Raw genomic sequence first — 26,131 nt, 5'->3', positions numbered from 1 at the left:
CAAGCAACCATATTATTTGCAAGATACAGAAAACTGGAAAAGAATTTTTAAAAAGACAGGGACAGAATCAACTGGTTTAAAGATTAAAAGCTAGGTATGAAAGATATAAATAGCTTGGCTACAAGACAACTACAGGGGAATGTAAAAGGTACATGACAATACAATGCTACAAAGTGGGAAAAAGGAACATTATTTAACACAGGACTATGTATAGACAGTAAGATGAAACTAAGGGGTATATTTAAGATTTTAAAAGTTAGTTATGATGGGTATTGACAGCATCATAATGCAGCACAGTATTTGAACTCATCACTCTGATAATTAGAACAGGAACTTTGCCTGTCACTGCAATGTGAAGTCAAGCACATGATACCACTGAAAAGACTCACTTGACAGCCAAAGAATGAAAAGACAGAAAACAATTTTCAGGAAGAAAGCCAGCATCAAAGGTACTAAACTCTGCCTCTGCTACTACAACTAGATTAGATAGTCTGAACTCTCTAGTTTAAACCATAACGTATTTTGTATTCTCCTCTCAAAATACCACTTGGTTTCAAAGTTGTCTAGAACTGTATTCTTAAAATGTACTTTTTCAGAGTTAACAATGGAGATTTTGCTACCTACTGGAAACCATTACTAGACAATTCCTTTATGTCACAAATGTCATAAATAACTTTCTTAAACATTTGCCACTAATTTTAACTAGCATGGTGAAAAATTTAGTCCGTTTGTACAAATCAGATCATGAATGAATGCTTTAATGTGGCAAAATGTATGTTGTGTATAGAATTCCTTTTAACACAGAACACTAGAAAGATTTGTAAATAACTGTACTCTATTAACATTATAACTATGTTCTTGGTCCAAGGACAGAAAATCAGTCAAGTCCATCAGTTCACACAGCAACTGATGAGGAATGTTGATCCTCAGCCATTTGGGTAAAAACACAATGTAAGGGAATGAGAACAGACCCACTGTCATCACCTAAGGCCTGGCTTAGAGAGACATTCTGTGAATATTAATTCTAAGCAGGTGGGAATGGCAGATGTTTATGTTTTTCTTGTTTTAGACAAGGGAAAAAAAATGTGAGTTAAATTAGGACCGCATGGTTTATACATAGTCTTCAACAAAACTGTTCCAGTGTTTTGCTGAATTTTGAATCAATATTCAATATGTTTATAGTTCTGCTGGAATTTCACCTTAAATTTCTATCACCTTTAAATCTCCAGCTTTCAGCCAAATTTGGAGCAGGAGAAAAAAAAAAATACCAACACCTGAGGAAAAAGGTTTTTTGTTACACTAAACCCAGTAGGTAGGGATGGAGGAGTGGGACACAACACACAAGGAGAGGGCAGGGAAATATCATGAGAAGTGATGGGGTAAATTATAGCATGATAGGATAATTTCTATCTTTCTATCAGGGTAAATTGTAATATAATCATGATAATGACAGAAAAAGTTACAGCATGAGTTAACCCCTTATAAACTACTACACAATCAATTCTCAACTGTAACCTGTTTTTGTTACTTCTGTTGCACATAATGGTTTAAAAACCAATTTGTCTTCCTTATTACTTTGTGAAAGATGCACAGAAAAAAGGATCACGTTGACAACACCCAAAGAAAATGCAAAACTGAGTATTTATTGTAAAGCTGCTTCTTCAGTTACAGTATTCACAGGTAATGGACTTTTTAAACAATAACTTAACTGCTAATTCAGTCATTTGAATAGAATTACCCTCGACTTCTATTTAGACTTTTTTTCTTGGAAGGGAGAAAAAAGCCCAAACCTCACACAGGAAATATACATAGTCTCTCTCTCTAATGTACTGTGTATCAAAGAATTAAAACTAAAGTATGCTGTACAAAAATGACAAAATATATTTACTAAGCATTTCTCCAATTTTTCTTTTCAAACAGAATCTAAGATGCTGGTCTGTCAACACTTAACAATGAAGCTTGAAAGACAAATAATGAAAATATTCTGAAAGATAAATAAAAAACTACAGTATTCAATCAGCAAGAAAAGTCTGCACCTACTTACATTTAAAAAATAGAGTTCAAACCAAATAAATCTGTAGCCTTTACTGCCACTAAAATTCAACTTAAATAAAAATATTAATCTCATTATTTAATGGCAGCCCAACATAAAACATATTTTCATTGAAAAAAACCACTGGCAGACCCGTAACTCTACCACCTACAAAGAAGTCACCGTGAGTCACTTCACTTCATGGTTAGTTAGTATTACCTTTGCTATGCAGGCAGGGCAAAACCAGTCACCGTCTGGTATGGTGGTGATCTTGGGTCTGTGGCAGTAGGTGTGACAGCCTTTATCACAGCCATCACAAAGGAGCAGCAGTTCCTCATTATCTCCCTTTCGACAAATTTGGCAGTACTAGAATACATGAAAAATGGCTTTATTTCAATTTTTAAAACTCAAAACACAGGAATGGTACCTAAATCACCCTGCCCCTCCAAACACAAATTAACTCTCAAAATTATTCTCCTTTCATTTTTCCACAATCAGAGTCTACTTATGATCACATTTGAAAAGAATATATGCAGTATGTGAGGAACTAATCTAAAGGCTAAATCTGGGAAGACATTATAAGACAGGTGTCCTACAGCACACAAAACTATGAATACTTTTTGTATTTCATTAATGTCTATGAGAAGTAAAGGTATCTTATACCTATCAAAATCACTTGGCCCACACATACTCTCTCACTAATCTGCTCTTCACTTATACTTCATGTATAAATTGCTATTTCAGAAAAATATTTTCTGTTTTACAACAGTACTTTCAAATAATGATCAGTAAGGATCTTATCCAAAGGCCACCATGAACAAATTCAGTAAGGCAAAACAAGTGATCCCAGCACTTCCTAAAATTCACACTAACTTAAAAATATCTGATGTATTGTGCTTTTGATACTCTTCTATATCTGGACTTGTCAGGAACTTAACTCCACGTGTTTTCACCAAATACTTACGCTCATTGTGTAATCAAATGCATAGGACTTTTCAGTCAAGTTCAGAATGATACTACACATTTCTTCCAGATAATAAATTACAGCACCTTGAAACATTCAAATGCCTTTTCAGGTGCTCCTACTAAATTCTTAAAACATTTTGCTCTAAATACACGCCTTTAAATTTGGCAGCTATAAAAACTCAAAGGTACAGCCTTACACTATAGTTTTTATTTAAATCATCCTTTAATTGTCCAGATGTAATCAAAAACCATATAGGACTGACAGAAATTAAAAAATGATGGAAAAGACCACTAATGGAAGAATCACTTTTGCCACCCACTACATAGCACCGGTCATACTTAATCATATCATAATCGCTACTGCTGTAGTAATAGGTTTGTTTTCAGAAATTTGAGGTTCAAAGGTCCATGCAAATTTTGAGACATGCATTTTGCATGCCTTCTTTGTATATACAGTTAACACAGATCTACTTGTTAAGTGTACAAGGAAACAGGTATGTCAGCCTATTTGCTCACACACTTGCCCAGTTTCTATGTTCAGCTGTGAGCAGTGCGCATGCAAAGAAGCCACACATTTGGAGCATCTCAACCTTCTGAAAAATAAAGTCCTTAATTGGGATGTGTCATGTTGAACCTCCCCATAAAGCTTTTGTCACGGATGAGATCAGAAATAATCCACCAGATAGAGTATCTTCCATCAGATGGAGCCAGAAATTACTCTTTTTTTACTTAAATGTTAACAACAAAGAGTAATTACTATCTTAAATAAAGCAACCAGTTACAGGGGATATTTATCTTAGAAAGTTCTGGATGCTGAATTTGGCAAGCGAGGGACAACCTTTTCTGTTAGGCTTGTATTTAACTGTGCACAATGTACACTTCAACTGTATTAAGTTTTACACACAGTAGTAAGAAATGCATTATTAACCATGGTATCTTAAAATGCCTGAAGTTGGAAAATAGGATATAGCAAAAATAGTTTGGTTACAGTATTTTCTAAAAAAAAATTAAAACCACTTACAACTTTCATAATAGATTTTTCCCATGCTATTGATTTCTGTAACTGCTGAATGCACAGAGCTACCTGTGCAGCACTGCGCGCTTCTGACAATGCCCTCCTCCATACCCTTAGCCCCGGAGCAATATCCTCTTCAGTTCTGCATTGAAATACAGAGAAATTAAGTAGGTCACATCCGTGTTTGCTTATGTTTAAACGTGGAACAATCATCATCACATTGAAAGCCAAGCAATGACAAAACGTACACAGCCAATAAGTATAAGGTTTAAGCAACTAAATTTCATGTAGTGCACAGACTGTGGCTACGTGCCTCAAAGCTTAGTCACAACCAGTTAAATGTAAGATAACTTTGCAAGATTATCAACAAACGTAACAAAAAAATATCTTTACAAAGCACCATGCAGAATAACATGATCCATATGGATCACAGACATACAAGAAAGTACATAGATAACAGGCAATAAGAAAATAGGCTCCAATTAGCAAAGAAGCACAATAATTTTTCAAGTTAATCTCAATAACCTACCCGTCACCATCACCACTAATGGATGGTGCAGGAGCAGGGACAGTAACTGTGCCCACATTATCCAGTTTGATCTGAATGGTGGTACTTAAGGGGCTCTTCAGATACCTTCGCTCTATGTTCCGCTCCAAGTCAGCAAGCCTGGTTACAGCTATATCTAGAGGGTTGTCACTCTTCCGCTCTAGAGAGCTGGTATTGCCTTCTCCGCCTCCAGCACAATCCCCATCGTGCTTCTTGTGCAATCTAGTAATTGACTTATGTTCACGATATACCAAGTCGTCTCTCTCTGACGCAGGTTCAGGACACAGCCAACCCTATGTTAATAGAAAGGTTTGTGCATTTACTGGTTGCTGTTAGTGTGCAAACAGAGGAATCAAACTAAGCAACTGGAGCGCTGTTTCCAGATGATCTTGGTTACTTGTAATCCATCTGTAGAGACAGTTTCCAAAATATCCAGAGAACTAAAATAATTAATCAAAAAATACAAGCATTACCAGACTTTCTGAAGGGACCTTTCTGCAACAGCCTGCGTTCTTATCTGCTCCTGCCAGACCTGTTCTATTGGGCGAAACACCAGAACAGGTCTGTCTGTCCAGCAGGCTCAGGAAAGGGTATCAGCTGGCCACACAGAAACAACATCCACCCCTGCAACAAACTAGATCCCAATACTACATCTGAACTGCAACCAAGCACACGCAACTTGATATCCTCACACCCACCTTAGAAAAATTCCAAACTGTAACGGAAGCCAGTCAGTTCTTAACTCTTTCACACTCACAATCACCACATCTTCTCCACGACCACACACAAGCAGAGCATTATGGTGTACTTGTAGGCTTTTCTGAAAGCACTTATAGCAGCAATCACCCAAACCAGGCAGAACTGTGGCAAAACCCACTATAATTAAACTATCTATATGCAGTAAAATCTTTGCATTCACAGAAGGTTAACAAAATGTGCAGGGAACTGCACACTGTACACGAGAACACTCTCCGGGAACTGCCATTCTGAGCCTCCTCAGCTGAAGATCTAACTGTAGTAAAATGTTTCAACACAAATATCCACGATACTGCTACAGTGGATTTATTTGCAGACAATTAGAGATGGAATAAGGCACTTACCAACAGCAAAAGGACTGCTACTATCTGCTTTAAATTCTTACCATTAGAGACATTTTACTAAAAGTTGGTTTTACCTTAACTTGTAAACTAGCTGATGCAACTCTCCTCTCTAGATCTTCCACCTGCTGAAGAATGGCAAGATCCATCTCCATTGCTTGTTCTTCTACTGACCAGTTTTCCACAACATCTCGAGTTACCTGGTTATCTTCATTTTCACTGATATCAATAATTGCAACTGTATTTGAGAATCACATTTTTATTACTTTAATTAGTATTATAACTTCTCTTGAGTAAATTCAAGCTGATTTACCTGTCACTCCAGTCCAATGTTGAACTGTTGTAAAAGAGTAGTACTCTTAAGATACCCAGTATGGACAACAAATTCCGTAGGTTTTCAAACTTGCAATTTAAAGGCAAGAAGGGGAAGAACAGGCTAAACTAGAGCATTACAGAGATGGAAAGAGCTTAAAAAGGTTACCAACACTTCTGCCACTGGAGCAGTTTGTATTACATGGGATTTCTCCAATCCTGTAACCTTCCAGAACAAGGCTGGTGAAAACGCAACTGCAGACCATGAGACCTTTACCTTTGTTCTCCAGTCGCTACACTAACTCTGCATCCAAGTACATCTCCCAGAGCTCTATGCCCGTCATCTCATGCCCCAACACCATGTGTAACATAAATATCAGTTACATACCATCCTTATTTTTGATGCAGGCCAGAGTGATATAATCCATGTGTTTCTGTATTTGCTTTTGTAAGGCCTTTTCTCTTATTCCCCTGAGATGCAGCACTTTAAGCAAAGATTTTAGGTCCTCTGGATCAGTAATCCTCCACCACCCATACTGCATTTCTAAATCAAGACAAGCATATAAACACTTTGCAGGCATTTTTAATGTGATCACACACAATCAGATTAAACACCTAGTGCAAATGCAATAGGCAAATTAAAAAAAAGTTGTAACATTGTTGTGGCACTATAAAAATTACCCTTCACAGAGTTCCATCTTATTGCTGTATTATACTTACCTTCTGGTATAGGTTTTGGGTTAGGATAATCTACTGGTTTGGCTACTTCAACTGTTGTAGAAGGGGCAGAAGCTATTTTTTCATTCTGGAGTGCTGGTGATTCACTTTTACTTGCAGGAACGCTAGATGCCAAGAATGAGTTACCATTCACTTCTGATAATCCCAACCCTGATCCAAGAGCAGGTAAAGACGATGAAAATGGAACATTTGAAGTAAGAACTCCTGTAGGCCATCCACAGAACTGAAGTCCCATTATAGGTAGTCCAGTCTTCATCTGCTACACAGAATATATTGTTAACACAATCACAACTACCATTACTAATTATTACCAAGAAACCTGAATTATTATTAGAATGGTATTTGTCAAACAATAATCAAAGCATAAAGGAGGTGTTTCCTCAGTACTTTCATTAGTTTAAGAAAAACTAAGGTAACACTAATGTGTAATACTCCTTATTAGGGCCCTGTTAACACTTTAGTAGCTTTTAAGGGGAGGGTGTGGTGTGTCACATTTCTGAAAACTAGTTTTTATTTATTTATTTTGCTTTTCATTTAATACCAGTGGCCAACCTCCTAAAAGCCAAATTAAATTACTGAAATATCCATACAAAATATCATACAGCATCTTACCTAATTTTACCTATCTTAATCATTTTTTGATAAAAAAACTTCTTAGTATTGTAAAGCATCTGTAACATGGAATTAGGTAACATTCAGAAACAGAAAAAAAATCAAAGAAATGAAGATATAGGGATAGCACTTCTGTGAAACAATTTATCTAAACAGAAATCCTGCCCATGTAAGCACAGCCAATTGAGAGCATTCATTTATTTACCTGCAGTGGTGACAGTGCAAAAGGACTTAATCCCATTGGACTCTGGGCAGAGACTGAGCCCAGCAGAGGTGATGGAACGGGTGAAGGCGACTTGGATGGTGGATGAGACTGAGGAGTAAGTGACGCGGTAGCGGCTGGCGCATCTATGCTGGTAACGGACATGTCATCACAGGGAACTCTGGGCAGAAGGCTGAACCACTGCCTGCTCTTCTCAGTAAGAGTCTTTAACAACTGATCGTTTGGAATTAGTGGAGAACTGTAAAACTTTCCTGTCCCACTTGCGTTAGGACTGAAGAGATTATTAGAATCAGATTTCTCCATGGCGCTTTGTGAAACAGTGGGCTGAAGACTGCACAGAGAGTTTTTTGAGTTACTCGGGTAAGATAACGTGCAGCCATTTGCTGCACTGCCATTAGGTTTTGGGGACATAATGTCAGATTCAGGTGGCATTTTTGCTACCTCTAACAGTTTGCTGAGTTTTGAAAATGACCCAGGCTTTTGTAAAAACAAATTTGTGTTGTCCTTTTCTTTCAAATCTTCCTTTTGCTCACAGTGAGTTGTACTTAAACAGTGTAATTTTTCCTCCGTCTCAAATTCTTCTTCTTTGATATGCATGCTTTCTACCTTTCTTAACTTCTCTTTTTCTTTTGCAATTTCTTCTAGGCCTAAAAATGTACAAGAAACACACATGAAATATAATAGACCAACTAATTTAGACCATTTTTATCATCACAATTAAATAAAAAATGACTTCGTTTCTGGCTCAACACATGCTAGATAGCAATGTCTTTTTTCTTTTTTTAAATGCAATCACTTCTCATTTTGCAGAACACTTCACAGAAGAAGTTTCAGGGCACAAATTTAAACCCTGCCGAACACCTGGAGGAAAAATAACCTCAACATAGCTAACACAGAATTAGAATTCTCCCTTAAAATGCATGTATGTCTGAAGCAGTCTGCTAGTGCAAAGTCTCTGAAAGGGACAAATTTTTGGCAGCTTTTCTTTTGCAAGACTCTCCATGCTTTATTGAAAAGCTCCCCTGTTTATATCAAGAAGGTGCAGAGTTTATAGCTTTAAAGCTTGTTTTTTCAAAAGAACACTTCATTAAACTCACAGCCAAGGACAGAAAGGAACACCAAAATTCCTGTTGTGAAATCAAACATTCCCCTAATACTGAAACACAACATTAAATATTTTACCTCTTTGAATAAAAATCATTAACAACTTTGTGAAACAATGTCAACATTCTTCAAAGTTTAAAATTCTCTCAAGAGCCACCCACCATGACTGGGACTCCACACACAGCCAAGCAGACGGACGCGATCAGACACCGTAACATCTAAGCAATTTAAAGTACAACAAGCAGAAGCTGATTGCAACGGCCAGTTTCTTCAAACATACGAGGTGTGAAAGATCTTTTATAAAAAGGAAAAACATTTTTCTGTCTTATTTGCCTTCCTAGTCTTTCTTAACCATTTCTCTTCTACCCTTATGCTGATTTGTCAACTTCGACTAAAAGTCTTTTAAAAAGTATAAAATGGGATGGAAGAATGTCAGGAAAAGGAGGAGGAGGTAGAAAATCTAACATTCCAACTTCTCAAATTATTTTCATCAGATACTGCAATCGCATATAAATGAAGGTCTTGCTTATGGTTTATGGCCAGAACATCCACAAAAGTTTACTTGCTCGTTCTGGAAAACCATAATTCCTACAAAGATACTTCATTAAAGAAAAGAATATCCTCTCCCATTAAAACTTAAAAATGCTTCCACAGTTACAGTGTATGTCAAAATATAAACAATTTGAGTATCAGCATAAGAAACAAAATGACTACACAAAGAGGGAAGGAGAAATGTATTTTAAATTGACAGATCATTCAACAGTTTATGTCTCACATTTCCAATGTTTAGATAAAGGAATTAGGAGTTGAATTAGGTGTAGAATTTACTAAAATGGGACAAACTAAGAGCTGAGTGGAAGAGGGAGTAGTTGAGAACTTAAGAAAATGTCCACTTTGCTACTCTGGGAGATTAAACTTTCATTAACACAATATATTAAAAAAATACAGGTTTGCCTTATGGTTCTTGCCTAAAACTTTTGTGTGTTTTTTGTTTGTTTTTACTATCAGACAGGTAGGTGTATTTCAACCATTTTCTCTGTGAACAGTGTCTGAAACATTTGGGGATTCATGTCATTAACATACAAAAAATACAGTGAACAGAAGGAATGCAAGCAATACAGCATACGACAGTTTACCTTCTGTATCCAGCTACTCATGTGCAAAACAGCTCCTAACACACGGCATAAAATAATGCAGAACAGGAGACACAGTAAAATGATTTTTTATGCTACTCATTTTAGAAAGATAACTTGAAGATCAAGATTAGATTTAGGAAACATTCCATGCCTTATTTTTGGGACCAAATCAGGGCTCAGATTTCATATCATGCTGTAATCTTAAAAGTTATTTTAATTAAATAGCTCTCTAGAATGATGCAATTCTTAAGGGATCATGAAATTCTGATATGTAGCAGAGATTTTTTTGTTATTTTTTGGGGGAAAACTGTGAGAATAATGGGGTTTTGCTTCATCTATATCAGAATCAGAAAGTATTTTTCTGTGAACAAAATGAAGGCTTATGTTTAAAAATTCTAATCTTCACAAGAAGGTCGGATTAATACATATTTTATGCATCTGTCCATATTGAAGTGTGTGAAAAATTCAATCATAGTAGACAGCTGTCACAACCACAAAACCACGTTTTAATTTTTAGGAAAAATAACTTCAGCATTTGCTGGATTGGAAGAAAGATCAGTTGGTAAAATACAGAGACTAAATCATATTCTTGATTAGAAAGCACAGCACTTTACGATGGGAAAATAATTTTCCTATTTTTGCAGACACATATCAAATCTTCAAGCACAGAATCATCTGTGTATTTGCACAAAATATAACAACTGAAGATGAGAAGAATTTTTTTGCTTTCTACAGTCATCCTGGTTTTCATATGTGAAGTTCACTGCCATAGGGAAATGTGAAATAGTTCAGAAAGAGCTAAAAAATATCCCATATAAGTAAATACAAAAAACCACAGCATATAAAACTGTAACAAATGAAAATTTCTAAAATATTAATCCTTATTTTGAAACATATTAACTGGTATTTCACAATCGGAGAGTATCAGAAATATTCCATGAAAGAGAGTATCAGAGAGCACCCTATGAGCAGAGATGTCTGCTGACACAGCCTCTTCAAGTCTCTGCTTGTCAGTGAAGCCTAAAGACCTTGCTGCACAGAATTAGAGCCTACAGAGACAGGCAGTAGATGTCTTGGCATAGTACGCCTTCATGTGACATTAGTCCCTTACACTTCTTACCTTCACCACTTTCCATGCCTTCTACAAAAATACCACCACACTGGGGCAGAATCCAGTATCGGCGCCTGTAACGATCTTGACCAAACATCATTGAACGCAAACAGTGTGAAGCTTCAAATAACTTCTTTCTGTACTGGCTTTGTTGCTGTTTTAAAAAAGGGAAGCACTGTAATTCAATAGGGGGGAAAAAATCATAATAACAGAAAACAACTACTGGCTGTTAGACTGAACAAAAGTTCAAGGGTCACATGAGGAGGGTCTCAGAGATTCTGTGTCTGTGTTATGTGATATCCTACTCACAACTGCTGCCTTGATAATTTTACTTACAGAGCTCCCTTTAAAAAAAAAAAAAAAAAATCAATTCAATCACTTCCTGGTTCAGCTTAAGCTTATCAGTCTTCCTTAAAAAACACATTCTGCAATTGTAGGTCCTGTCTTTTTACCACTGATTCTCAGAGAACAGCAGAATCACAGACTGGTTTGGGTTGGAAGGAACCATAAAGATCATGTCCTTCTGATGCTGGGGGCTCAGAGCTGGACACAGCACTACTGGGGGGGTCTCAGAGCAGAGGGGGATCAAAGGATCCATATCCTTTGATCAACAGGATCAAAGATTTCATTGCACAAGAACAGCTGAAATCCTATCAATTATACAGTAACAGCAAATGGGAAACAGAGCACTGAAGATAGCTGATACTGCAGCTCCTGATGGGAAACTAATGAGATATTTTAACTGGTTCATAAAGAATAAGAACAATAATGTCTGAAAACAAATTCTGTATTCAAACACAAACAGTTCTCTGAGGGGGGCCAACAAGTATTTCAGTTTGTTTATTCAATTCTTGCTCTGCTAAATTGACACTGCTGGAAGTCAGGTGTAATTCTGGACTGCTAATTTACTGCAATTCAAAACATGAGAGAAACCAAGAGACAAAGTCTTAAATGATGGATTTTCTAATATGAAGAATAAAAATACAAGACATGAGTACCCCTATCTACAGCATTCTATCGTTCTCATTTACATTCCTCTTCCTATTCCACTGTTTCTTTCAAAATCTGAGGCAAACACATCTTTCTGTATTGGCTTAGAACACAGTTGCAGAAATTAGCGAACTGTAGGAGGGAATGAGAACTGCAGTCATCTGTATAATGGAAAAGTTATTGTTTCTCATACACAAGATTTATCATTGCTTTCTAAGATCAATGAACAGAAGTCTATCAATTAGGTCTGGATAAAAATTGTATTACTTTTTATTCTGAGACGTGTGAATATATTATCAATGGCTTTCTAACTGTCTTTTGAGTCATTTCCACTTAGTGCTGCTAGACTAAACTCACAACGCAGGTGTCATGAACAACAGCATCATTTCTATTTTCATGAAACAAAAGCTGATCCTTATTTCAATTTATATTAAGTTGGAGCATTGAAAACGATGGTTAACATTCTAACTCAGGACATCCAGTGATCAAATCTGTAGTACATCAAAAGACAAATGACTTCTCACCTTTGTCAGTTTTTCAATCTGCTTCTCTAGCTCTTCAACACTTGCTGTCTGGTCCCCATCATCCTATAATTAGCAAATATACTGTCACGCCCAATTTATTTCAGGATAAAAAAATCATACTACCATGTCTTACTAACATTACAGTAAAAAGATGTAACAGTAAATGAAAGGCAAATTCTAAGGGTAAGAAAGTTCAAGTTTTGTGCTTGTTTGATGTGTTTGACTAGGAACAATGTAACCAAAAGATGTATCCTGAATCTTTTCCAACTATCCCAGATGAATATGAAGGAGAAAGCTCATGGCCAAATGTTTGCTGAAAACATTCTTTTACTGGAAAAAAATAAATGAGTTTGTGCATGAACACTTAAAAACTACAGAATTTAATCCCAGTTTCCATGAAGCTTCTTGACATACTTTAAAAATGAGACTCTTTTCCATAAAGAGTGTTTTAATTTAGTTAGAGGAAGTGTTTGGTGCTAACAGTAAGTTCCCAAAAGAACACAACCAAAATCCTAGGAGTTCCCAATCACCTGCACCATAAGATACTGGTCTTGTAGTTCGTGGCTCTGTAGGAGTGTACCAGAGTGAAGCCTTCTGAAATACCACATAATGCAATGGAACTTCTGTTCTATCAGAAAATAAATCTCTCTACAGGAGCTACATGATGGTTGACTATGAAATGTCCAGTGCACCAAAATAGGAGACTGTACTAAAGAGGAAAAGGATTTGAGATTATATACCTAAATATTACCTATTTTTAATTCTGAAGTATTAATTTGTAAGAACTTCATGCTACACCTCTAAGGTATTCTCTTTATTTCATAATTCATAAGTTCTCTTAAATTCATACACATTATGAAATAAACCCAGAATAGTAGCACAAAGGGCTGTTCCTATCCTAGCAACTAGTTTGGTTTCTAAAGCAGAGTGTTTGCAAAGATCTGAGTTCACATATCATGTTGTGTACATGCACTGCTCAAGCAGCCATATCCACAGCACCCATAGAACCTTACTTTGAACTTCAATAACCTTGCATAAATGGATCATATTCTGGCAAAGCGTGCAACACCCAGTGTGCTAAAACGTAGTATTCAGTATTGCTTGTCTCTTTTATCAGGTTTCATCCAGTAGAGAATTCCAGAGTTCTACAGTGAATCTTACAGGCCTGTGGCACTTCTGTTAAAATAATGTTTTGACTACTGTAGACACAATTTAGCTCAAGAAGCTAAAAATGTTTCAGTGATCCTTCCTGTATCTTATCTGACATTGACTAGTAAAATTTATCATCTTGTTATCAAATACTGTGGGGCAGTGACTACCCTAGAAAACTTATGAAAAAAATACACAGGAAGGTCACAGGCAAACTCTAATAGATATTGTTAAATGTAACTTTACACTTCATTGTTTTGTAACTAATAAATGACCTTAATTCTCCTCCAAGAGAAAACTACAGTTACACTCATTTGCTAACAAAGCTGCAGTTCTCTGGATGTGGTGCAATCTTTCAGAATTTCAGAGCAATTAAGACTAAATCAAAACAAGTAAGCAGGGAAAAAAGCCCAAACAAACCCAAACCAACCAACCAAAACCACCAGCCCATACTGTAATAGCTAACAAAACAGAAAAAAAATACTCTGGAAAATAAACTTATTCCCAATCTTTAAAAATATTGGAGGTAAATTATTCTTCCTTCCTTTTCATTGGGAGGTTTTGGGGAAGCAGTGCCATATTGCAGAGAAACAGAAGGAAAACAAGTTTTAACTTATTAAGTTCCACTATACTTAAAACGCCCCACCTCATCCTCACAAACGTCTGCCTTCTTTCCCTTTTTATCTTCTTTGTCCTCTTCATCCTCATCATCCTCATCTGCCTGATCATCACTGTCGTCGTCGTCATCGTCATCATAATCGCTGTCCCCCCCCTTCCGTCTGCGCTTGCGGCCTGGTGTTGGTGTTTCCAAAGAGTGCTGCTCCTCTCCTACCTCACCGCCTCCTGTGGCATCTCTTTTGCCAGTTTTCTTGGCATGAATGATTCTAAGCCTTGAAACACATGACAAGGGGTGAAATCATAATGTGTCTGTAGCATAAACATACCTTTCTTCCTGTGTGACTGAAAGTAAATCATACATTTTAGATTCAAATTAGCTTTTCTGTTCTAATACAACACTATTTTCTTGATATCTATTGCCTTTAGTGAAAAAGAAAAATTCAGGTTATAAAACCCCTTAAGCCTCTTATTTAGTTCTGAACAGAATTTCTGTTTCTCCCAGGTGAATTTTATTGCATAACTGTTAAGAAGAAATGAAACATAAGAGGGATTTTGAAAAGTCAGGAAAGACAATTAGAAGAAAGAACCATTTCAACTTCTTTAACTTTTTTTTTTTTTTTAAATGCATTTAAGAATGGGGGGGGGCCAAAAATCCTCAGTTGGAAGTATGAAATTATTCACATCTGCATGGCAACAGCAAAGTTGGTTTACATTATTTTTTTAATTTCAGATTTTTATGCATTTTTAATTTATTATGTATTATTTGACTTTAGTCCCTTTGGCCGATTTTTTTATTCTAGGACATACTTTCTTTTCTGAGAAATCTTAGCTACCTAAACTACTAGGAGATTACTCATTCAAACCCTCATTTTTCCTTTTACGAAAGAAAAGGGAAACTTACATACCAGTAATTATGGTTGTAGTAGACCTTCTTCTTCTATAAAACCCCTATAAGACAAGATTCCACACAGCAAAAATTATAGTTCCACCTATCAGGGAGCTAGCAGGCAAACATGCTGAATCACAGGAGGTATGAATAGCCAGGCCTACCCAGTCACTTATAATGCAGACCAAAAATGCAACTGACTTAGAAGAGTTTCATAAACGTGTAGAAAAGACAAAGATCTTTGTAAGAGATGACTGGAAGAAGGTAGGATGGGAAAAGTAGAACGGTAACGACAAACACAATTACCAGTACGTAATTTTTCCTTGTCGCACTTCTCTCTCTTCCCATCCTACAAAACAATATTCCATACAGCAAGTGGCTACAAGTATGATGAGTGTTGTAGAAGTACCGGCTTCTGGGCATACTGACAAATGTATCAGCCTTCTAAAACGCTGATCAACAAAGCCAGCACTCAACAGTACAGATTTAAATGAAGTTGTTATCACTGCTCAACTGGTAGCAGCACATTTTTAAAAGACCGTTAGCAAGAAATCATCAAGGGGACTTCTGTTTGTCTGGAAGCAGTTGGGCTTTGGGTTTTTTGTGTGCTTGGGTTTCTTTGTTTGTTTTGGGTTTTTAATGCAGTGGTTAATCCACTGGAGAAATAAGAAAGTTTTACACTTTCATTTTTCCAATACAAATGAATACTAAGCTATTTTAGCAATTTAAAATATTTTTGGATAAAAATAATTTCTCAAGCCTCCCAGTAAATTTGGAAGCAAGTAACATTTTCAGGTCTGGTGCAAAAAGCCTTAGTCTCACTGAGTATCAATACTACTCAGGCTTCCACCAAGTTAAGTTTTTTTGAAAAAAAATTTCCTTTTTACAAGGATAACTTCAAACCATCAAATCCTCTTCAACAGGACTGGAAATTCCTGCTTAGACACAGGAATTAACTATCAAACAAAGCCACTAGCCAATGACTGGATTGACTGCTGCGTGACTGGACAATTTTAGAGACAAATTAGACTAAGATATTATTGAATTATCTTCAAGATTAAAGCTGGCAGGTGGAAGTTCAACAACCAGCAAACACCTCTTTCATATACCTAAAAGAAATGAGAAGCAAGAAAGGTACTTTTGCTGAAAGCAAGGAGAGAGCTATAATGTTGCCAGGCACTAAAGGAAGCCTGCATGACACTACAAATGACAAGGATGGAACGAATGGAAGACGCTCTCCTTTAACAGCACCAGAAGCATGAGAAGGCAGCAGTCTGCTCCTGAAGCAGCGCAGAGGCAGAAAGCAGTGAGAGCATAACTTAACATTCCGGTAGTGCAAGAGGTAGCATAATTGTCCTGCTGCTACCTAAACATGGCTCACAGAGAAGAAAACCTTCACTCAGAAAACTGTTTCAGCTCTCTCACTTTCAGATATATACCAAAATGACACCTGCAACTGTTGAGAGAATTATAAAGTCTATTGGCCTATAAAGAGAGTGGGTGGCCCATCAGATAATCAGATGTGTGACTTAAGCTTGCTCTAAACTGTAACATTTACTAGATCGTGTGAAGAAAATTCACCTTTTGACTTAATTTTCATGCCCTCCTCATAATTTTTGCACATAGATATTAAGTAGTAGCAAGGCAAAGAAATTCTAAACATCCCACTTTTAATGCACTTTTAACATACTCCAGCTTGGGTCTCAATGAAGTTTTCCAAATCAGCATTACCACCTCCTGCCCAAACTCAGAGTGTAACTTCTCCCCTCATGTAACATTGCTTTTGATATACCATCATCATTTACAGTTGAGATGGCCTCACTGGAAAGAAATTAGCTTACAAGATGTATGCCATAATACTGGCACGTTAAAAAGAACACTGGTGCAGTGAGAAACCTTGGTCTGCAGTATTCGAAGTCTTGTAAAGAAACAGATAGTACCTAATCCTTCAAGTAGCTGTACTTAATTTTTATTCCTTTTTGTATTGATCAAGCTACAAATGACATGCCAGGAAGAAGACATATAATGGAAAAAGAGATGCTGAGATTATTATTATCTTGTTAATAAATAGCTGAATCACCTCAGATGAGACAGTCTTCTGACTCTGTGATACAGAAAGCACAAAGAAAGATGAACTGATTGTATTAGACACGTGCTTTTACAAAAATGGCGACTAGTATCAAAATCCACATCTAAATGTGATAGAGAAGGAATTAGATGCAACCTCTCACTGACCATCAGCCCAGCAGTGTCAGCTCAGACTCAGTTTCCAACCATATATATTATCCTTATCAAGGAACTCTGTTCAATATCCTTAAGAGAGAAGGAAGAGAAAGGGGGGGGGGGAAGGCATCCCTGTAGGCTTTTATATAATGACTACTTTTCCCAACCTGGTATTTTAATGTTCCTTTTTTGGATCTTACAAACACAGATTTTCTTTCTTTTACTCTGGCCCCTCCCCCTGCCCCCGGTATCCTGTTTGCTAATCTCATGAAAAGTGAGAATGTCAGCACAAAAAAATCACTTAGTGAAAACATCTGATAGAGGCAGAATCTTTTCTCTTCCCACTTGGATATACTTCCAGACTGCCTGGACACAATGTTATGAAGTTTTACCACAACAGACACTGGCAAACCAGGCTGAGATGAACTAAAGCGGTTCCTCGGTGTCCGTTGTTCTACCACTACACACTTCCTGTGCACGACGGGCTCGTGTTGAGGGTCTGCAGTGGTCTGTAGGTATACGAAAGGGGTACACATCCACTGATCATACGGCGAGCAGTCAAGAAACCAGATATTCCTATGCAAAACTGCTTGGGACTGGGATGCTTAAAAACTAGACTGACCTTTGAAACTGATGAGGAAGATGACATGCCTAAGAATGGAGTCTGGAAGCAGGAAAAAAAGACCAAACAGAAGACTGAAATGGACAGACTTATCTTCAGAGGAGTCCCAGCAACAGTTATAAGAGTTCATTAAAAACAGTGACGTAATGAAGAAGAAAGCATTGTTTAAAATTGATCAAAGAAGGCTCTTCTAAAAAGCTTCTTAGTTCATCAGAAAAACAGTGGAAAATCAAAAGATTCTGAATCAAAGATAAGAAAGATGAATCAAGTCCAGTGAATTCAAAGAAGTGGAAGAACAGTGTTTCTGAGCACTCCCACAATACTTACGCTCAAAAATAGGGACAGCACTACCAGAACCTGAAATCCACACGAGGGGAAAACACAAGAGAAATGATTGTAGAAAGAGAGGGACTTGGGACTTCAGGATATTATGCCCACTATTTGAAAGGAAGAAAAGTGAGATCATGAGGAAAAGGGAGGATCCTACATCTACAAGTACTTACAGTTTGATGGAGGGAGAGAAAGACTGAGCAGTGCCTAAGGAGACAAGGACAGGTAAGGGTCCCATTCCGCTAATGGACATGTGGCTATACCAGAACTTCAGAGGCACTTTTTAAACTATATCACATAGAGGGGATACAGATGAAGACAGAAAAAGGTGTTTTGATTGTCCTAAAAGATAAAATATATTAACCCTGTGAAGACTGTGATCTGCAGTGTTAGTAGAGAATTTCTTTTTATTGGTCTATTTTTTTTCCTCTACCTCCCTCTTGTCCTTCTTCTTTACTTCTTTCCTTCTTCCTTCTGAGATACATTAAAGGGAAAAAAGGGAGACATAAGATTAGAAACACAAGTACCTAAAGCAAGGACTAAGAAAGGATTGACCATTCCTAGTAAGAGGTAAAGATGACCAAGAAAAAAAAAAGGAAAGTAAAGTCTGGCTATGTATTTTTACCCCCTGTGATTCATGAACTCCATGCCTTCTAGCTTCCTGGCAGTTGGAGCTGTTATGCTTGCTGTATGGAATTTTGTCTTGTAGGATGGGAGAACAGTGGATATGAAACTGACAACCCTTAAAAAGTTCCAATTTTACCTTAAGTAAAAGTAGTTTTAAATATCTCAAAGTTTGCAGTCTACATATGATCCCTAGCTACAGGGAACAACGCAACATTGACAGATGGGAAACACTAAGACAACATAATACAAAATAGCAAAATTCAATTGGTAATTGTTGTATGAAAATCATGTCTTCTTAAAACGCCTTTCAGAACGAACATTGGCAATTATGGTAGGTCCAAATAAACTTTGATAATGATAATAGCAATTTGACAGCTCCGGTAATACTGCAATAACAAAATTTTTACTTTCTTCCAAAGAATACAGAATGGATTTGACTTTGCTCCAATTTTGAGGGACACTAACCCTCTGAATCTCATGCATCTTTAACAGACTGTAAAAGACTGGTGCTACACCATTCTAAATCCACATCCATCTTAATTAAGCAGTTCAGTTACTAACTTCTTGGTGAAACTGTAATTTCACCAGCTAATTTTGTCCTTAGAACCAATTGCCTATATAGCAGCAAATTCAAAAAAGCAATATATTGTAATATTTAAGGAAACAAAACTTACTTCCGAAGTTTGCCTTCAACCATCCATTTATCTCTCCTTAAGTTTGACATATAATCAATGTTTTTATCAATTTCACTGTCAAAGACAAAATAATCCATTAACTGTGAACTTGCGTATCTTCTTCTGACAGACATTTATGTACAGATACTTTGTAACAAAGATCTATCTTGAAGAAATGTTTAAAATTCAAAATCAATAACAAATAAAGCTAGGAAATTCCCATACTAGGAACGCCAGGTAGCGTACTACTGTACCTATGGCAGGCAGACTTGATTTAAAGTATCATGTCAGTTTTCTGTCCGTAAGAAGCATGTCATTCAAAGAATGTGACATCTCTTGCCATAGTTCTAATTCAGTGTCAAGCCTCCGGATGCATTTGCCCCAAAACATCTAGCCCTGTGCTGAAAACGAAGTTATCACTGGCACATCTCTGGGATTCTAACTAGGATCCACATGATCTAAACACCAACGTTCACTTTTCACTGCAGAAATTGAAGAACCAAAAAGAAGTGCTTCAGTCAGTGACCCTCTGCGAGCCCACTTCTGAGACATTCCAGCCTCAACAATTTAGCAGGTTGTAGTTGCTTCTGTGATGAAACTACAGAAATCCAAGTTCTGAATGATTTTTTCTACAAATCTAACTGAACAGTTGATCGCCTGCTGTAAGATGAAGGTCCTTACTACGATGAATTTGATTCATACACGTGAACTCTCCTGCACAGTACAGGCAAAGCACTTGCACTGCCCACTCCTGCTGGTTTTCAACTTTGGAAAACATGAAGCACCCCTTTCATTCTTGCCTTACACAACCCTGATTCGCTGATACAGCACAGTACACCAAAAGCACCAGAATTCACCAGGAAACACAACAGCACTCATATAAAAGACTTTACCACAGTAAGTATGCAGAGGTAGAGGGATCCCAAAGATTGGTGTTTCCCAAGTTTTTATTTATACATTGTTGGGTTTTAAAATATTAACACGGGGGGGGGTGGGGTGGGGTGGGGTGTGTAATTATGAGATGCTATACATTACTGACCACAAATAAAATACATACTTTCTTGAATGACTACCATAATAAATCAGGCTTGCCACCTCATCACATGACACTCGTTAAAGTATTTGGACAAAATAGGTCTTAAAAAACAAAAGGAAAAAAGGGGAAACAGAGTGCTGCAGAAGCCTTACAGAACTCTTCTAAATTATTCCCTAAAATACCTAGTAAATTTATTTGTAATCAACCTCATGTTTTACTCCAAAAACAGCGGAAGAAATTTTGGTGCAAACTTTGAAAATGAACTTACAGACCAAACATGGAAAAGTTCTACTCTTCCATCACATCAGAAGTACACAAACATAAGAAGCAGTAACACAGCAAATTTCAGCTTTCATTATAACACCAAGAACCCACCAGTAACAGAACGCAGTGTATACAGCATTTTTGGATACCATTTTTATAATTGTATTTTTAGAGACCTGTTTCAGAAAAATCTTACCTTACTACACTTTTGCTGCATGCTAACTCATTGACAAGAAAAGCGAGTACTGATGCTTTCTGAGCTGGACTATGTGCCTGAAAAGCTTTTGTCCTCAAGCTGTCTGTCAGTTCAGTCTGCCCACAGTGAGCCTCCATGAAAATCTGCAGAATCTCAGACACATTATCTCGATTGATGCCAACATTCAGTAAGTGTTCCCCAAGAATAGTTTTAGCCTAAAAAGAATAAAGACGTTTTGAACACCATATTTAAAAATATTATTTTCCTCTGCAGGCTATACTCTTGTTTATATAACAGTGGGGTGGGTTTGTCTGCATTGTTACATAAGGACTTTAATCAGGATTTTTCTTTAAAACTATTCAAGTGTAAATCTTGACTAGAGTAACAAATTGGAATGTCTTAATCTCTTAAGTTTTTAAGAGCAGAGATAATGTTAATATTAATTGATTAAATGAAAGACATGGTCCAACCGGAACTTGATGAATACTGTTTTGTACAATCATGCTGTGTAAAGTTCTAGAGTAGAAAAGAGCTATGTTGACTTGAAAAAGAAGGATAATAAGGAAGAGAATCATGAATGAACCAGAGTTTTCATGGAAGTGACATACAGGAGTATGGAGGAGACTTTGGGGAAAGAAATGGCAGAGACAGAGTATAAAATATGAGGGTAAAAATAGAAGGGGAAAAACAATAAACAAACAAAAAAAAGTTAAACATGGCCACAGATATGATAGTGCCCTACAAGAGGTCCAAATAAAAATGGGGAAGGGACCAGAAATGAGAAAAATATCGAAAATAGATAATTTCTGGAAAATGGGAAGGCAGACAGGACACAGATGGTCTTTGAGTAACATTAGACAGTGACATCGAAGAAAAGAATTATGAAAGAATAGAAATCTCAGAGAGATGTCAAAGATGCCGTATGAAGAATGCATTCATAAATACAGGGTGTTTACTCTGGATTTCTTTTTTCTTTTTTTTTTTTACCTTGTATCCTGTAACAAGTCCTGGATCACAAACAGCTGCAGAGACAAGCTTTACTAGCAGGTCCTGTACTTCTCCCATGCTGTCCCCTATGTTTAGCAAACCCTCTTGAAGAACGCTCAGGGACGGGACATCCACATTCACATCAAAGCCAAGGACTTTACCAAAGTTACGCAGGAACTGCACTACCATGAGACAATCTGAGAATGTGCTTCCATCGAGAACAAGGCCTGGGATGCGAGGCAACTCTGGAAAAGGCTGACAAATAAAAAGAAACAGTGAAAGATTCAGTAGTATATTTCAAAAGAAAACTTTTTCGATACTACCTAGGGACATGGGCTGATACTTCCATATGACCTACAGCATGACAGTTCTAGAAGGTAAAGGCTACAGAGAAGCTGTCTTCCCCATCCCATCCAGTAAATTTAATTTAAAACTGAAGCACATTTACCTTTTCATATGCTATACAGGAGGCAAGAGATTAACAAATACTTACTTTTTGGCCAGGAGATGGTCTCAGGCTTTATTCAGAGTCAAAATACTATAAAAGGTGGTGTAAAAATATCGGGGACATAAGGAGGGGAATTCTCTGGAACAGGTTGGGTTTGAACCTGTGGTATGTCAAGTCCTGAAGGACTAGAACTAAGAACACAGAAGACTGGGAGAGTAAATTTTTTGAGTGACAGCTTAGCATAGTTGTACATGTGAGAAAAGCTCTATCTAGTGCCTATGGATTGATGCATATTCCTGCTATAAAAATAACTCAAGAGTAATTGATTTTTTTTAAAGTAATCATGCAAGTGCTTTTTGGGAAGCAAGCCACTTTTAAACAAAATGCTTTTAATTAACTAAACATATGCTACTTTAGTGTTTGTAGTAACCTGTATTTGTATATATTTCAAACAGCCATCTAATTATCGAGACCAAAACTTGAATGCTCTGGGAGTGGCTGCAAGAAAAAAAAGTTATTGTCACAATGGCAAAATACAGAACAAGAGGCAAGAAAACAAGTTTAGATGACTATGATTACCTTCTGGTCTGCCAAGCACATATCCTCGTTCGGCTTCTTTAGCTCCTTTGCCATTTCTAATTCCAATCTTCGCTGTTCCAGTTTACGTTCTTTATTTAACCTTTTTTCATCGCGTTTCTCTTGCTTTAACCTCTCTTTTTCCTTAAATAGAATTCAAAGAGTAGAAAATAAAACCCACATATTATACTTACAATAGAACAATCTAAGAATTTGAAAAGCACTACTTATGTAATCTTAATAATTACCACAGCAATTAAGGAACCTGCATTCAAGTAAAGGGAAGGGGGAAACTACAGAAATAGAACAAAATCATCGAATTTGTGAGCAAACCTAAGATCCACTTTTTTTCTCTCCTGTCCCCATGGAAATGGGTACTGAGTATGTTTACACTGAGATATTCTCTGGAGTACCATTTCAGCAAGACAACCAAGTGAAAATATGGCAAAGAACTGCCATGCACACCAGGCATCTGACTTCACACACTATAACCAATATGGGTCTGCTAGAGCAGAGACCACTCAAGAAAGCAGCAGCTGGGAAGACCTCTCTGGACAACACAGGGTTTAAAAATTCCTGTAATACATAAACTGGATGTGAATAGCTTATAAAACACAACTTGTCCTTTCAGCCTACACAGATTCTGGCCTTGAGGCACCATGCACTTAGCACGCCACCTGAAAATGGAACAGTCATTAACATCTTACTCTGTATGACACAGAGGTAATCAAGGGAGAAACCAAGCACCTACTATTTTTCTCTTTGAACACCCTCTACATGGTGTCACACAGAATATGAACTCTCTAACTGGCTAAGACTGACTCTGAACTGGAGCTCCAGTTGCCATTCCCATCCCCGAGTGCAGTGGTTCTGCTGCTACACGCCCAGCAGTGACACGCTGGCCTGCCCCCAGCGGGCTGCACACTCTGTGCAGGGGACACCAAACACAAACGGTGAGTAAGAAGCCATGTATGGGATCTGCCATGTATCAGTGCTACCCCTTTAGATCACAGAACTGCATGCACATACAAAAACACGTGTGTGTGTGTGTGTGTGACAACCTAAGAACCTGACACAATATAAAGGCAAAGACACTGTAGGCACTTTTCACCTGCGGACACAGAAGGGCTGAAGAACCAAGCTAAGCTGATTCATATTATTTAGAATCACTCCCCATTATTCTGTCACTTTAAGAGGTCACTCCAGTCTCTTCAGTTTACCATTATCAAATTTTGATTAAATAAGAGTATGGGATATAACTGCAAGGCAGAACTCAGCTGCATTTGTAGAACATCATTAACTGCTGACTTTGCTGTACAGTTCTGTCAGGCCCCACGACTTTTCGTCACAGAATATCTGGAGTTGGAAGGGACCCAATAAGGACCATCGAGTCCAACTCCCTGCTCCTCACTGGACCACTAAAATTAAATTATACCTAAGAGCATCGTCCAGACACTCCTTGAACTCTGACAGGCTTGGTGCTGCGACCACTTCCTTGGGGAGATTGTTCCAGGAAGCAACCACGCTCTCAATGAAGAGCCTTTTCCTCACATCCAATCTGAACTCCCCCTGATGCAGCGTCATTCCATTTCCTCATGTTCTACTGTGGTCACCAGAGAGAGATCAGCACCTTCTGCTCTGCTGCCCCCCTCGCGGAAGCTGCAGGCTGCAATGAGGGCACCCCTCAGCCTTCTCTTCTCTGAGCTGAACAAACCAGGTGACCTCAGCCACTTCTCATAAGTCTTGTCCTCAAGACTTATGCTGAGGTGCCCAAAACTGCAGAGTCCTCAAGGAGGGGCTGCAGCAGTGCAGCACCGAGAGGGACAAGCCTCAAGCAGCCAGCGATGCTGTGCTTGATACGATTGCTCCTTCTGGCTGCCAGGGCACACTGCTGACTCACATTCAACTTGCCAACAAACCAAACCCCTAGATCTCTTTCTGCAGGGTTGCTCTCCAATTTGTACATATAACCAGGACTACCCCATCCCAGGTGGAGAATCCAACACTTGCTCTTGTTAAATGTCATACAGTTGGGGATTACCCAGCTCTCTAGCCTGCCCAGATCTCTCTGTAAGGCCCCTCTAGCCTCAAGAGAGTTAGCAGCTCCTCCTAGTTTAGTATCATCAGCAAACTTAATGTACCTTTGACTCCTGAATCCAGATTGTTTATAAAAACACCAAAGAGTACTGGCCCTAAAATTGAGCCCTGGGGACCCCCCTGATGACTGGCTGTCAGCCTGACGTGACCCCATTTATTAAAACTCTTTGAGCCCAACCTCTCAGCCAACTGTTCACCCAACACATTATGCACTTGTCTAGCTGTACACTGGACATGTTGTCCAGAAAGATACTGTGAGAGACAGCATCAAGAACTTCACCAAAATAAAAAAAATAAACATATCTACTGGCTTCCCTTGGACAACTAGATGGGTGACCTTGTCTTAAAAGCAAACTAAATTGGCTAAGCAGGACTTTCCGCTCATGAACCCATGCTGGCTACGACCAATGACTGCATTGTCTCTCAAATGGTTTTCAGTATCTCCCGGAATAAACTTCTCTATAATTTTACCAGGCACTGAAGTGAGACTGGCAGGCCTGTAATTACCAGGGTCTTCCTTCATACCCTCCTTGAAAACTGGGACGTTTGCCAGCTTCCCATCAAGTGGCACCTCTCCAGATTCCCAAGACCATTGAAAAATAATGGACGGCAATAAATTTAATAAAGATAACGGACTGCACAAATTTTCTCCCTACAGTGGTAAATAGCATCCCAACAGTCCTCTCATGTCGCCTGTCCTTGCTTCCAATGTCCATACGTTTTCCTTTTCTGCCTAAGTTCTAGAAGACGAACCCTACTCAGACAAGCTGGCCTTCTGCCCTGCTTGCTTGACCTCCCACACTTTGGAATTCCTCCACTCCTCCACTCTTAATGAGAGGCTCTTAAAAGTGACCAGCATTTATGGACCCCATGCTTCAAAAGCAACTCCCAAGGGACCTTACTGACTAGCTTCTTCAGGAGACCAAAGTCTACTCTCCCCATGCCCAGGGTCAAAGTTTTGCTGGCATTTTTTCTTCTATCACAATTTGAA

The 26,131-nt window shown here is 37.9% G+C and overlaps 1 protein-coding gene across 17 annotated transcripts in view; it reads right to left on the bottom strand.

The window, feature by feature from the left end:
• BAZ2B (bromodomain adjacent to zinc finger domain 2B) overlaps positions 1–26,131 on the bottom strand; it is a 153,136-nt gene that overhangs the window by 4,206 nt on the left and 122,799 nt on the right. For 13 of the 17 annotated variants that reach the window (XM_074911482.1, XM_074911486.1, XM_074911483.1 and 10 more), the window contains 14 exons: positions 23,047–23,187; positions 22,020–22,274; positions 21,033–21,247; positions 19,537–19,611; positions 14,203–14,446; positions 12,408–12,470; positions 10,903–11,047; positions 7,525–8,189; positions 6,690–6,966; positions 6,358–6,513; positions 5,735–5,895; positions 4,543–4,853; positions 4,020–4,155; positions 2,252–2,398 (listed from right to left, as the gene is read on the bottom strand). In XM_074911482.1, coding sequence (XP_074767583.1) covers positions 2,252–2,398; positions 4,020–4,155; positions 4,543–4,853; positions 5,735–5,895; positions 6,358–6,513; positions 6,690–6,966; positions 7,525–8,189; positions 10,903–11,047; positions 12,408–12,470; positions 14,203–14,446; positions 19,537–19,611; positions 21,033–21,247; positions 22,020–22,274; positions 23,047–23,187 — 2,991 coding nt within the window. The remainder of the gene's footprint in view (positions 1–2,251; positions 2,399–4,019; positions 4,156–4,542; positions 4,854–5,734; positions 5,896–6,357; positions 6,514–6,689; positions 6,967–7,524; positions 8,190–10,902; positions 11,048–12,407; positions 12,471–14,202; positions 14,447–19,536; positions 19,612–21,032; positions 21,248–22,019; positions 22,275–23,046; positions 23,188–26,131) is intronic. The other 4 variants (XM_074911493.1, XM_074911489.1, XM_074911495.1 and 1 more) reach the window with 4 other exon arrangements.

The sequence above is a fragment of the Athene noctua genome, chromosome 7, assembly GCF_965140245.1.
Source record: "Athene noctua chromosome 7, bAthNoc1.hap1.1, whole genome shotgun sequence".
NCBI classification, from domain to species: Eukaryota; Metazoa; Chordata; class Aves; order Strigiformes; family Strigidae; genus Athene; species Athene noctua.
The sequence above is the reverse complement of the archived record's forward strand: the minus strand, read 5'-3'. Positions and strand labels throughout refer to the sequence as shown.